This window comes from Chanodichthys erythropterus, chromosome 21 (assembly GCF_024489055.1).
Source record: "Chanodichthys erythropterus isolate Z2021 chromosome 21, ASM2448905v1, whole genome shotgun sequence".
In the NCBI taxonomy this organism is placed as follows: domain Eukaryota; kingdom Metazoa; phylum Chordata; class Actinopteri; order Cypriniformes; family Xenocyprididae; genus Chanodichthys; species Chanodichthys erythropterus.
Genome location: NC_090241.1, coordinates 17983507 through 17998974, shown reverse-complemented (window position 1 = coordinate 17998974; position 15468 = coordinate 17983507). Strand labels below are relative to the sequence as shown.

The 15468-nt window shown below is 34.8% G+C and overlaps 1 protein-coding gene across 8 annotated transcripts in view; it reads right to left on the bottom strand.

The window, feature by feature from the left end:
* The window catches only part of kif1aa (kinesin family member 1Aa), a 79346-nt gene that overhangs the window by 12674 nt on the left and 51204 nt on the right, over positions 1-15468 (bottom strand). For 6 of the 8 annotated variants that reach the window (XM_067372890.1, XM_067372891.1, XM_067372892.1 and 3 more), the window contains 5 exons: positions 14392-14500; positions 9495-9561; positions 9256-9340; positions 9048-9153; positions 6034-6060 (listed from right to left, as the gene is read on the bottom strand). In XM_067372890.1, coding sequence (XP_067228991.1) covers positions 6034-6060; positions 9048-9153; positions 9256-9340; positions 9495-9561; positions 14392-14500 — 394 coding nt within the window. The remainder of the gene's footprint in view (positions 1-6033; positions 6061-9047; positions 9154-9255; positions 9341-9494; positions 9562-14391; positions 14501-15468) is intronic. The other 2 variants (XM_067372893.1, XM_067372896.1) reach the window with 1 other exon arrangement.

Here is a 15468-nt window from a genome sequence, read left to right as displayed (position 1 = left end):
AGAGAGGTAAACTGCGGTCTCTGGTAATAGCAAATTTCTCTCAATGAGGGATGTAATTGCATCTCCAATCAACTCACATCAGCTCTCTTACGGTTTCACAGACCTCCAGGAAGTACAAACGAACTAATATTGACCCTGAAACAATGCAATTTCATGAGAATAGAACACTACATGAAAATAGTATGGGCTGCCTCTTACGCATAAGTTATATTCACCTTGCTGAACTTCAAGCCTACAGTACCGTCCCTCGCTCTGATAAATATAGGACATAACTGAAATGATCACAGATTGGATCCACTTATATTTCTGGCTCTAAGCCTGGTAAGGGTCTTAAATCTCTAAATGCCTGAGTCTGAAGTATATGAGAGAGGCCGATCTTCTCTGAGGTAAGTGATAGATTGAGCTTGTGTGCTTTATATGTTGAGTGTTAAAGTGAATGGACCGGCATGACCCAGTAGGCAACGTTGGAAAGAGAAAAAAAGGAGTGGAAATTGATTTGTTGAAGAGATAGGGAAAAAATAATAAAATATGGTAGAGGGAAATTTCAAGGGTCACTGTAGGGTTGTGGTCATGGAGAAGGCAGACCATCCCACTTTTAGGTCTATTGAAGTCTTAAAAGGGATAATTCACCCAAAAATGACAGTTCTGTCATCATTTAAGACTGGAATTTAAGTCAAAGCTAGTTGCCAAAAGTCAGAGCCAGTCTGTAGATTTTGAGCAGTCCAACTTGACTGACTTCACAGAAAATTGCATAGTGTATGATGGGAACAGACTCTTGAGTTGATTTAAGAACACATTTTTCATTTGTCATGTATCTCCTAACAACGAGGAACATCTCTGCATTCATTTGTTTTGTTCGGAATGACTGGAAAGTAATCCTCAGTTGTTAATTGTATAATGCCATAATTACCCATTTACATTTACTATGGGGAAAATGAAGAGACATCTCCTGATAAGTGGATAAGTATAAGGAAAGAAAACCTTTCCTAAAAGTACTTTCTGAGAATAGACTCTACCTTGTGGATTTGGATAATAGTTTATTCATTATTCATTACTTTTAAAATGACAAATCTTATGATTCAAGTAAACCTTCATACTGTATACTTTCTATTAGCCAAGTATGACTTTTTTATTTTTAAATAATATATTAAATTAAATGTTCTGCAACAGAGTTTATGAAACTAATATACAAAATGATTACAACCTGGAATTGAACTTGACAGAGACTTGGCCATGAAAGACTTGGATTCTACATTAGTATCTTGTGGACATGTGTGCAAATGAAAACTCCACATTGATCAACCACTATTCTGAATATTTTGGGGATGTGCCCCCTCAATATCTATGATAGTTATGGTCCTGCAACTGGTGGGAACCAACAAACCAGCTACATTCTCCAAAAAACATGGTACAAAAAGCAGAAAAACAATACCCTTTTATAATCTGTACCATTTATGTACTAATATGCACCCTTTAGGGGTAAATTGGGTACAACATACCCTCTCAGTAACAGATTTTGTACAATTTATTTCTGAGAGTGTACCATGGCCTAAAGCTGTGGTCATGTGATGTGTACCAGTTGGGCTCAGGTCTACCAGCTCAGTCAGTCCCCCATCAGTTTGTCAAGCAGCCAAACCAATTTAAACCATCTAGAATCCAACTACCATGTTCCAAAACACAGCTACTGGACTCACTTGAGCTGGAGCTGGCTTTGGCAGGATAGGACAAAAACACGGTTAGAGGACACCCAGCCATCCCATTTCTGACGCTATTGTTAACTCCCAAAAAACACACAAATCAAGCTCAGCATACCAAGCAAGATGAGGGATTGTGAGGATAATTTCCACCTCCCATTTACACACGATAAAAGAGATTTCCTGTTGTTTTACCTTCCCTTTCAATTTTTCTTTCCCTTTAATTTTCTTATATCAGCCAATCCAAACTATAACTCATGCTCTTGGCAAAATATACAGCCAGACATTTCTTTCTAAGTTTATTGGTTCTGCCTGCATTGAGGACCTAAATAATATTGAAGAATTACTCATTGCACAGGGGTAAGAAAGCAAGCATGCTACCACTGAGGTAATGCTTATACATGGATTGTTGAGCTGCTGCACACTGCCACCCAAGCTGTTGGAAATTAAAATAGGTGTCTGTGACAACATGTATAGGAAGGACGCTGCAGGGATCAACTCCCTGGCAAACTCTTGGGACAGTATAGAAACTATATTGGAGGATGCTGGGGTGTGGATAATGCTTACAGTTGCCTCTTGCCAAGGTGTGTACTAAGAATAATAAATGCTTTGAGGACTGAGGAGTCACGTAAAGATGTATTAAATTATTACTCAGCTAACAAAAATGTGCTTTTTGATAACATTCCCATTAGTTAAGGAAACATTATTTCTTAATGTTCTCAGAACATTAAAAATGTCCAGTCCAGATCATGACAACTCTCTGAAGATTGTTTGCATGGTAATGGATATGACAATGTTAATGTATTTGGTCTTGGCGGAATAGATTTTCTATGCTGCTGCTGTAGATTATTGCTGTTGTTGTAGATTATTGCTGCTGCTGCAGAGCAAGTACAGGAACTTGCTACTGCCAATATGCTGCTGTGAGTAAGACATAGTGCTGCTGCACAAATAATATATATTAATAACCCATAGCAGATCTATACAGGTGGAGCTGGGGAAGGTGAAGGGTTTTAGAGGAACTCTGAAGCACGCTGCAAACTGCTATACTGAATGTAACCAGCCATTTAAATGTGTGAGCAACACTCTCATTGGCTGCAGAAGTGACATGGACCAATCAGCTTGTGCCAGTAGTTAAAGGTGCTAAAGTTTTTGTTAATGTTTTGTTTTATACATTTTTAAAGATATACATGTCCTTACGCATGCGCTCATTTCAAAAACTCACTAACAGTCTTTGGTTTCTCAGTTGACGAAAATATCCTCTTTATCACCTTTAATGCTGTAATTATCATCAGCTTGCGTTAAGACCCATCAGCATAGAGTTTCATGACTGAACTATGTTTGTTTTTTTTAAGTGTTCTAAAAACGTTTTTTCTTGTTGATGCGAAGGTTAGCAAAAACAGGGACCATTCCATTTTATCATTTTACAAACATTACTGGAAATGGAATGTTACTTTTGGAATGTTTTGAAACAAGTAGTAAGTAGTGATGTTCAAAAAAATTGGATGAATTTCCAACTAAAATGTTTTAGGGGAAAAAAAAAAAAAAACATTTTATGAATAATGTACAAATAACGTATTTTTCCCCAAACTTAACCTTACTGGAAAAATGTTCTGAGAACGTTTCATCAACTTTTCTGCCACAAACTGTCTAATTTATTTTTAAGCACTTCTATTCTACATTTAAACTAGGATTGCAAAATAAAAACAGCACCTACACTGTAAAAAAAGATTTGTGATTTACAATGTTGAAGAAATGCTACAGCTAAAACCCATTTACTAATTAACTGTATGTTACCTTACCGTATACAGTGAAAAATTTTAAATGTTATAATCCTATACTGCATTATATGTGATTTTTCTGTAAAACAGGGTGTTAAATTATATGTACGAGAAATGAAATTCTCAGTGTGGTCTGTAATTGCCCTGGCAAACGGAACAGTCCTGGCACTGAAACAAGAAAACACATTCAGATTAAAACAATGCCCTCATACCGCTCTGTGGGAAACCACCCTTATATTTACAAACAATCAGCTAATTCCTGGGATTATAGTTGTCCTGATTTAATAATTACAATCTGCAGAGCAAGCAGCTCTTAGAAATGTTTACTTGTAGTCATTCAGGCAGCAAAACACTCACATATGAAACATTTCAAGAAATTTGATCAACACTACACTCTAGTGGTTAAAAGGAATGGCTAATGTGAGCAGAGAATGCCAGGGGAGACTAGCTGTCAATAAACTTGACTAAACACATTTTTTTAGAATGAGATCGTAAATCTCAGTGGACTAACATAACACTAATTTGGTTCAGAGATTCATGATTAATAGGAGGTTAGCAGAGCGAGCCCTCCCGCCCATAAACAACACAGACCTCATAGTGTGTGGTCTGGCCAACAGTTATCGCCCCACACAGGCGAAATTGTGTTTTATGGTGTTGCTTTGACATTTGTGATGGAACTTGATCTGGTTGCAGAACTGTTTAAATGAAACCATAAATTTTTAATTAAGAGATGTCATTTAATTTGTTGAGCAAGAGCAATAGTTTTATGAGGGACTGATGGAGTGTGTGTGGTAAGAGTGACTCATTAAAAATATTATAAAAATACTTTTAGTTTAAACTGGAGGAATGTGTGACTGATGAAGAAGTGACTGACATATATTACAAATTTATTTATGAAGTTGTCTTAATGGTGCAATATGTAAGACTTTTGCAGTAAAATATCCAAAAAACACTAGGCCAGTGTTATATATTTTGTTCACTTGAGTACTTACAATATCCCAAATGATTCCAACTATTCTAAATCGTGAGAAATTTGCAATTTTAACCAAGGCTCCGGGACACGTGAGGACTCGCCTTTCAATTGCGTCATACCCACGTTACCCTCGGTTTCCGGTTTTATTTTGTAGAAACCATGGAAACACCAAAGACGCTTTAATATATTACGTTTTTATAGACAAGGGAACAACTGTTTTGATACATTTATAGACAGAAAACTAATTGTTGTTGTATAGCTCAACACGTTTAGTCTTATTGTTTAAATCTAATTTTCTTGATTTTTTGCGAGTACCATGCTTTACCACGCCTCAGAGAAAAACACTATTTTGTGAAGTAGCTAACATAGCATAATCAGATGCAGCTTTATTTTTAGTAACAGTAATACAGAATTTTATCCATCATATAATACGTTTTAAATTTAATTCCATGCCATTTATCAACACAAGCCATCCAGCATTTAATATGATACTCTAAAAGCGGAAGCGGCGCCGGCGACTGTGTCATAATAAAAGTTCTGCTGCTCGTGAGGCGTGTGTTGCACAATCGCTCCAGCGGCCTCGTTCAGCTCACACAACACTCGGTCCTGCTCCGCTTTATAGTACAGTAACGATAATAATCGCATCCATGAGCATGATTTCTTCCCATGTTCTATTCCAATTACCTATTATGACCACATGTCCCAAGATTCCGCGCTCAAACTTGGCATCATCAAGCTACGCCTTTGTTTTGAATAGGCCTCTAATGACTTCTAGCGGACAGAAAATTTTACATATTGCACCTTTAAAATGGATTCAGCTAACAAAAATGTTCTACGAAAGTTTTGTTAATGTTCCCATTAGTTATGAAAATGTTATAATGTTCTCTGAAATGTCCAAAATCAAACTTTAAAAAAAATGTTTTGTAGTTTTTCTTGGTTCTATGAACATTATTTTATCATTTTGCAAACATTGTGGGAACGTTACCTTTAAATGTTCTCTGAACATTATTAAAAAAAAAAAAAAAGCGTTAGACAAACGTCAAACAAAAATGCTTTAGAAAAAAAAAAACTTTCCATGAACAATAATGTTTTTGTGCTAACATTATTAAAGATCAGATTACTTCAAATGAACGATCTTTTCAAAATTTTGAGAGTGTTAATGTAAAGTTCTGTTTCCTATTAGTCGGGAACATGACTATGATCTCTACCACACCTCCTGTAAATGATTCAGCCAAAATGCAGCCCATACAAAAGCCAAGCCATGCAATCCAGTCACCTAGAGGTGCCAAAAATGTCAAAAACATACAATACAGAACAGAAGCTTCACACACAAAGCATTTCCATGGGAGCCAGAGTGAAATTCTCTCGCATTTTCAGAAATAGTAGAAGGAAAGGAGTAAAAAATAGACAAACCAACATGAACGCAGAAAGAACCAAATTTGAGAGCCAAAAAATGACGCAAAGAACGATGGAGGTTGATTAGACAGATGGCCAGAGAAATAAAAAAGATGAAAAATAAACACATTCTGTTGTGTGTGTGTGTTAATGTCTGATAAAATGGGAGGAGAGGGATTTGAAGGAAATATACCTAGGCATGTCCGAATCAAGAAACTGTCTGGAAAAACACAAAACAACATTTTGTTAGTGGACTAAAGAGATGTCAGAGTCAGAAGGTTGTGGAGAGAAGCTTGCAGCCGCTTGTTGATTTTGCTTCTTTTTTTAATATTAAGGCCTCTGTTCAACTCTCCTGTCACATCTTTGTCCTTGTTCAGTTGCACAGGTGCATGAATCCAGCTCCGATACATGGTTCTATGGGTAGGCATAGTATGGATATGTCTCTTTTATGCAGTTTTGAATCGGCGGGGTGCAGGTGGATAATATATCAAAACGATTATGACTTTATTTGAAGCATTTCATGTTTGCAAAGTCTGGATGCTGATTTATGATGCCCATTTAAGGTGATGTTATAGTAATGCATTGCAGATGATAAAATGCTGTTTGGTTGTTAGCATATAACGTGACATGAGAAACGTGGCATTTTGTTTCCAATAACTATCATGATGAGAGAATGTTAATGATGGATTTTATTAGTAAAGTTTGATAAATAAGCTTCTAGTATCTTACGTTAAGCTTTCTTGTCAAATAAATCTTCACATGCAAATCACAACAATGTGGTGGTGACCAGTTAAGATGCCAAAAACTCGATCCACTGTGTGGTTCAGTGAGCTGAGTCTGAGCAATGGAGTGTGCACAGAGCGAATGGAGTGAACAGATGAGAATGGACACAAATGCAGACCAGCATCAGATGGGAAGACTTGCACAACCAGCAAGGAGGTGAACTAGAGAACCATTTTTCAATTCCCTGCCTGTCGGAAAATAGCGAATTCATATTTTTAGATTGATTTTGTTGGTTCAATAATTGTGACCTCCTTCATCTTGGCTTATAAAATCACATTTTGCCTTGTGTGAAGTGTGAGGGGAATTATTCATTATAAGTTTTATAAAACAAACAAACAAAAAAACAGTTGCATGAATTTGTTGGTCAGTCAAGCGATGCGTTAAAGACTGGTTATGTCATGCAGAAAGGTCTCTGCAATGATTAAACACAATCCAACAGTTGTGAAAGAAATGTGTTGAGATATCTTAAGCATCTGTTTAGGTTTATTCCATCTGTGTACCATATAAATCAGTGTTAGAATTAACCACTGTACATTTTATAAAAAAGATTTTTGGGGCACAAAATCTGTTGAGATTCATTTTGCACATATCAAACTGTTGTTTGCAGATACTAGCATAGTTAGCATCTACTAGCATAGCTAGCCAAATCATTTGATTTTCAGTAACCAACAATCTTACTATCATCTTTTTATACAACATATTTTATGATATACGCATTATGTTGCGTTTAAGCTAAGTTTTGATACATCCAATACTGATCAAGCAGCATACTTTTGCTATAGGAACCTCCTCAGGTGAACGTGATAACTGTTTATGAGTGTCTATTTGGCACCATGTGAAAAAATAAGCACCAAGGCAATGGTTCTCAACCAGGGAGCCAGCACCCACTAGGGGGCCTCAGCAAACTTCTAAGGGGTCACAAAATGATTAAATGAAAAACAGTTCCCTTAAAAAAATATTGTTCAAGAACATGGGCTACTTTTCTTAAATCACAAAATGAATAGTTGTTTGTTAATAGAATATATTTACACTTTTGTTACCAACTTGAAAAGAAGCAGTTTTGTCAGGAAGAAATATCTTCAAATTTATCAATTTTTTGAATAATGTGTTGGACAATTGGGTGGAACCACTGTGTTAATTATATTACATTCTGTAATATGTAAAATTAAAACAAGTTACTTGCACTATTGTTCAAAAGTTTGGGGTCAGTAAGATTTTTTTTTAAGAAATTAAAACGTTTGATCTGTAAGGATGCATAAAATTGATGAAAAGTAATAGTGAAGACATATATAATGTTACAAAAGATTTCCATTTCAAATAAATGCTGCTCTTTTGAACTTTTTATATATATATATATATATATATATATATATATATATATATATATATATATATATATATATATATATATATATATATATATATATATCAAGCAGCATGACCGCTTTCTCCAAATCAGCATATTAGAATGATTTCTAAAGGATCATGTGACACTGAAGACGGCTATTGAAAATGTAGCTTTGCCATCACAGGCATACATTAAATTTTAAAATGTATTTAAATAGAAAACAGTTATTTTTAATTTAATCATATTTCAAAATATTACTGTATTTGTGTTGGGGAGCATAAGATACTTCTTTAAAAAACATTTTTAAAAATCCTTACCAACCCCAAACTTTTGAATGGTAGTGTACTTTTTAAAATCCCCCTAACCTTTTGTTTTCGATTTCATTCAAACCTTAATCGGAGGATCAGACTCCCCCAAGCCCATTGTAATTTGTCCCGTCATTAATACTAAAAGCCTCAATATGGCAGTTCTAGGATGTCAGTTGTCAGCCCCCACAACCGTGCAGCGAGTTATGGTATGTTTGTGCAGAGGAACATAAAAGTGTGAATATACTTCTTGTCTTTATCTAAGACTGGCACTGTTGCTGTGCTGTTTGATTCTGAATCACTCCCTTGTGGAAAGCCTTTAAGAGCTGTTTGGAAGGTTTGGTTCACTGACTCATTTCTCTTTGGCAAAAACTCATCGCTTTAAAGTTGTGCAGAGAACTGTTTGTCTCACAGGCTTGGCTCCAGCTCTCAGATCATATGCCAAGGCTGAGGAGAGAGTCGTATTAAGTGCAGCAATCACTAAAATGGAGACCTGGTATTAAAAAGAGTGGAGGGGGAAATAGCCAAAGTGAAGAAAATCTGCTACTGAGTGTTCAAGGAGAAAAAAGGGTTCATGACAGAAAAATAAATCTCTCATGTACCGTAACCTCTTGTGGAAGTGTTCTTAAATGTAAAATGACAAGCATAATTTTCAAGATGTCTTATGATTAGTGGTAAAGACATGAAAAACATGAGAATGTCCATTTTGTTTGTAAACTTCTAAACTGGTCTTCTTATTTCTTGACATATTTATTAAGGTTGGGAATGTACCTGTCATCTTGTGTGGGTCGAATGTATCCTGCAGACAGTATGTTGAGAGAGAGAATATTGGGGTCAATGATTGTCTCATCTGCTTCAGGCGTGTTCCGGATGCGCCCTGTAAAACACAAAAATACATCCCATTTGCTGAGTATCACAATATCGCTCTTATTTACTCATATGTATTGAGGAGAAGTTGCAATTTAAACCCCAAACTCACCTACAACCAGTTCTCGCACTTCCTTCCACTCAATATCTCTTCCTGTCTCATGTACTATGGTGACTGTCACTCTCCTTTGGATGCCCTGTTATGTAAATGTTGTGTTGTTGTATATCATATTGTAATAATATTGTACTCTAATGTTGAAATACACAGTATATGGACAATGGTTTTGTGTTACAGAATAAAATAACATAATACAAGGAGAGAAGGGGGGGAAAAAGAATATTTTTCATTACCTGATGTAACATGAATGTACCATGGCAGGGCATGCCTACCCGGTGGTCCACTACGGCTGGAATATAGCTGCAAGGGACAGATATAAGTCAAATACAATAACCAGCAGTGTCAAGCTTTCTTGGATGTAGAAACACTGTACACAACATGTACAATGATTTACTAAGCCAAGAGATTTTATATTAATTATGAATAATTATTTACTTAATAATATGTAACATACAATTAAATATAAAAAAAACTATAGAAAATGCTTTAAAATATTTATTATATACTGTTTATTTAATATTAATTATTAATTATATAGTATGTTTTTAAGCATGTCTAATTTTGGTTTGCTGAAAAATAATTGATCTTTCTTAGACATTACTGTTTTCATGTAAGGTACCATATGACAAATTTATTTGATCAAATTTCAATAAAGAAATTACTACATTGTCATTTAGTCATGGGTGTAAAACAAAAATGTTTCTCTAACAGGTCCTGGTGCTAATTTTCATACAGTATAACTAATTTGAATTAAAGACCACAGTATACACATGACATTTTATAACATTATACAGCATATACATAGTACACATTTTTAAAGGTGCCCTAGATTCAAAAATGTAATTTACCTCGGCACAGTTAACCTGTTAGCCAGCACCCCCGCAAAAAATGACATACCCAAACTAAAACAGATACAGTTCATGAACCCTTTGCACTAAAAGCATAAGTAAGGTCTCATTTGAAAGCAGACACTTTGCAGTTTATTGTAATCTCATAATTAATTATTGTCACAAAGAAGAAAATAGTTTAAAATAGCTTTGAAATTTTGAAAAGTTATTAGAAATTTATTTTTATGAAATATATTTATGAAAATGAAAGTGAAGTTGGCCTTGTGGCAATCTAGAAATGCACTGCAGCTAAAGCCACATGTCTGACCATGTTATATTTCAAATCTGAAGATGATAGGTTTAAAACTCTGAGTTTTATTACATGTTTTTCAAGACCATGTCATGAGACTTTATTTAGAAAGGACTCTAAAATGTTAACTGATGTTTATTGTCATCTATTCAAGGGTATTGTCGATATTGTGTTTGTGGTGCTAACAGCCCCATTCAGTTTCAGTCTCCCCTGAACACATTCACACCTCTCCAGCCAGTTTATGGCTCTTATTATTCTTTTCTTTTGTCTCTATTATAATTACTAATGTTCTATTCAAGATTTAATCCCTCATTTCATTCACCAAACTTCTCACTTCACCTTCTTTCAAACTGTATCTAATGCCCTTCTTGGAAAAAAAAAAAAGAGAGAAAAAAAGTGAGCTTTACTATTAAAAATTATTTATTTGCATTAGCTTTAGATTAGAACAGGTGCATATCTGGGCTCGTTAGCATATTAGCTTAGCACACCAACAAAACATGACAATTTATAAGATTAAAACCACGTTTTTTCTCCAAACTTACTAGTCGATTGTTTTAAATAACTTTCTTTGATGTGATGTGGCTTTGGATCAAAAATCAGACAGAAAATATCATTTTAGGCTATTCTGCACAATGAGAAAAGCTATCTCGATTAGCATTGCATTATAAATATAATCTACTATTATTATACCTGATATGGCGTGAAGAACACAGATAAACCACACATCGTCACAATCGTGTATTTATTACTTTCAAAAGTGACGTTCTGTATGTTTATATCAATGATTATAGCGATGTCTGGTAGCCTCTGTTAGTTCTGTGTATGTCACATGACTGCCTCTTGTTCATGCTGTATAATTTGTGGACTAAAGGTGCACAGAGCGCCCTCCGGCTTCGAGTATGTGTTGGACACACAGTAGTCAGTGTATACAGCGCTCATATAATTAATGACAACAGCGCATTGTGGGTAAAAATTTAATAAATATGACTCCTCTGTCTAGAAAATTGACATAAACGTATGACAGTCCATCAATATTTCTCCAAATGTGCATGCTTTTAAGCTAAAAGCCCCGAGGGATGTTATTTTGTGGAGTTTTTTCATGATGATCGTACAGAGTTTTTTTCTCAATGGCTGAAGCTGACGCTCATATTTCAATGAAAAGGTAACGACTCCGTTTCTCATATTCATAACTCCCGACGCATATTAACAAATAACGGTCACTATACGATGTTGAGTGTAAAATAAAGATTAAAAATTGAAGTTGATCTTTTTAATGATGTATAGTTTGTCAAGGTAATTATATTAAATCTAACAGTAAATTTGAGGTAATTTAAACAAAGAAGCTTTGGTGCGTCGGCGTGACAGTGCGGGTTAACAGGTTAAATAACAAGAGTTCAGTACATGGAAATGACATACAATGAGTCTCAAACTCCATTGTTTCCTCCTTCTTATATAAATCTCATTTGTTTAAAAGACCTCCGAAGAACAGGAGAATCTAAACATAACACCGACTGTTACGTAACAGTCGGGGTGTACGCCCCCAATACTTGCCAGCCCATGTTCCCCCCATGTGGGGGTTGGGGGGTTCTATGATATTAGACTGCGTAGCATATAATAAAAGATAATGTATTTCAAACCTGAACCAAACATATTTTTATTCAAAGATCAACAGTCTGTCATTAGTCTTTAGTCTGCCACAAAAAAACAACATTAAAATCATGAACTCAAATGTCATTGTGAAAAGAAAAACAACAATGACTGTTGTAAGTAACAGTGCATAAATCAGACCTTCTGTATAGCCTAACGCTAATAAGCTTAAACGAAAATAACGAAATAATTGTGTAGTGAAGTATTTTTTTGTACACAGTGCTGCGAACAATCAATCACTCAGTGTACCCGTTCATCACTGTCCTCCTCGCGGCTGCAGCAACTTGCGCTCTCTTCATCAAGGCTTAAAACAAAAAGGACATGCATATCTAAATTCACGCCTAGACGCCTACGGTATTTTTTTAGAACTTAGAAAAAAGATGCTGCAGCCAATGAGCAGCCGGCGGTGGCTGGTTGCAGGACGACTCAACCTCCGCAGACAGTTTTTAATGTTTATCAGACAATAACTTCTCAAGATTTTGCTTTAGTATAATTTTCGGGACAATTAGGGCCAGATTCGGGATTCGGGACAACAGTTTAGATTTCGGGACTGTCCCGAATTTTTCGGGACGTCTGGTCACCCTAGCCACGGAGCACAGCCTCAAACTCGTTGTAAACATCAAAATAAACACTGTACTTACGCGATTAGACATGCTGCATGATGAACACTTTGTAAAGATCCATTTTGAGGGTTATATTAGCTGTGTGAACTTTTTTTATGTTGTTTAAGACAAGCGCGAGCTCTTGGGGCGTGGAGCACCAGATTTAAAGGGCCACACACCCTGAATCGGCTCATTTCTGATTATGCCCCAAAATAGGCAGTTAAAAAAATGAATTTAAAAAAAAATGTATGCGGTATTTTGAGCTGAAACTTCACAGACACATTCAGGGGACACCTTAGACTTATATTACATCTTTTTAAAAAAAGTTCTAGGGCACCTTTAAAACAATACGGGAATATACACTACCATACAAATGATTGGTGTCTTTAAGATTTTTTATATTTTTGACAAGTCTTTTATAAACACTAAATCTGCATTTATTTGATCCAAATAAATGATGAAATACAGTAAAAACTGTAATATAGTGAAATATTATTAAAATAAAAAAAAAAATGTTTTCTATTTTAATGTATTTTAATTATGTGGTGGCAAAGCTGAATTTTCAGCATCGTTACTCCAGTATTCAGTCACCTGATCCTTCAGAAATCATTCTAATATGCTGATTTGGTGCTTAAGAAACATTTCTTGTTATTATCAATGTTTACTGCTTAATACTTTTCTGGAAACATTTGTGATACATTTGAGGATACAGGTTTCTTTGCTGAATAGAAATTCCAAAACAACTGCATTTATTTTAAAAAGAAATCTTTTGTAACATTTTAAATGTCTTTATCATCACTTTTAATCAATTTAATGCATCCTTGCTGAATAAAAGTATTTATTTCTTTCAAAAACAAAAATTACTGACCCCAAACTGTACATATTACGGAAGAGGATTAGGGCCAAGCAATAATAAAAAAGAGATTAAAGTTGTTAAATTTCGATAAAAAACTCATTAAATTTCGAGAAAAAAGTCGAAATAAAATGTTGAGAATAAACTCATTAAATTACGAGAAAAAACTTGTTAAATTTCAAGAAAAGTCGAGATAAAATGTTGAGAATATACTCTTTAAATTACGAGAAAATTTTTTTTACATTTCGAGAAAAAAGTCGAGATAAAATGTTCAGAATAAACTCATTAAATTTCAAGAAAAAAGTCGAGATAAAATGTTGATTCATAATTTAATGAGTTTATTCTCAACATTTTATCTAGACTTTTTTCTCAGAATTTAACAAGTGTATTCTCGTAATTTAACGACTTTTTTCTCGTAATTTAATGACTTTATTCTCAACATTTTATCTCAGCTTTTTTCTCGAAATTTAACAAGTTTTTTTCTCGTAATTTAATGACTTTATTCTCAACATTTTATCTCGACATTTTTCTAAAAATTTAACAACTTTATTCTCGAGATGGTTTAATTTTTTAATTATTGCTTGGCCCTAATCCTCTTCCATAACATATAGTATATGTATAGTGTATAAAATGTCCTGTGGGAAGAACTGTAAAGAGTCTAAAATGATTCCTGATGGTACTGAGAGCAAATTGCAAAGCAATTGTACAAATGAGAGCAGGTATGATTTCCATCATGATCTAAAAATCAATTGAAACATTTTATACGGATACACCGGATACTGATTTCACAGGCCCTGCTGAAGAATTGATTTTACAATCTATTCTGCTCAGAATGAATCTGTTAAAGGTCTATTTAAAGGGAAAAGGTCAATTGTTAGACAAGACACTTACTCTCCATTGGCCTCTAGCTCACAGATTTCAAAGAAGACCATCAGGTCGTATTTACAGTGGCAGGGTCCTGCTGTGGGTCGTGTGAGAGCTGTCAGTTTGGTGGCAGGTACTATGCAGAAAATAGAGAAAGAAAGAACGTGTATCAAATTAATATTGAGTTAATCATAGAGCAAAGGACATAATTCAATGGCAGATGAGAGGGATACTAGCGTTTCACAGGGGAGAGGAAGATATGGATCACAGTATAAGAAAAGGAATAGAGCATAGTTAGAGAGGACCATGAGTGGAAGATCAGGGGTCCGATGTAAAGGCACACTGCTGTTAAGATGAATAAAGTCAAGTGAATAACAGTGATCCCTAAACATCTGCACATGCTAAGCAGAATTATTAAAGAATAGTTCACCTTAAAATAAAAATGCTCTCATTATTTTCTCACCCTCATGTTGTTCCAACCCTGTGTGACTTTCTTTCTTCTGTGGAACACAAAAGGAGATTTTTCTTTATTCTGGCCACTTTTTTCAATGTAATGAAAGTTAATGAGTACTGGGATTTTCAAGCACCAACATGACAACCAACAAACAAACAAAAAAAGCACCATAAAGGTCTTAAAATTGATTCATACAAGTCTTCTGAATTCATATGATAACAGCATATTGAGTCAGCAGAGCTGGGTAGTAACGGATTACATGTAATCTGGATTACGTAATCAGATTCCAAAAATCAAGTAGTTGTAATTAGAGTAAACTACTTTTTAAAATACTCGTAATCAGATTACAGTTACTTTTTATGGATTACATGATTATATATTATTTACACAATGGCAGTAAGTTGTTCACAATTAATTGATTCTCCTCATTTTTATTTTTTTAACGTTTTTTTTTTTTTTTTTTTTTTTCATAAAACTGCTGCTTATATACGTTCATGATTCTTCGAGTTTTTCTGGCGGTGAGGGTGTGGAACCATGGACAGAAATCAGCAACAACAATAATTTTGTTTTTGTAATTAGATTATAATTCATAAGTAATCTACCCAGCTCTGTGAGTCAGTGAGTCATTGAGATATTGTGAACTAGATCAA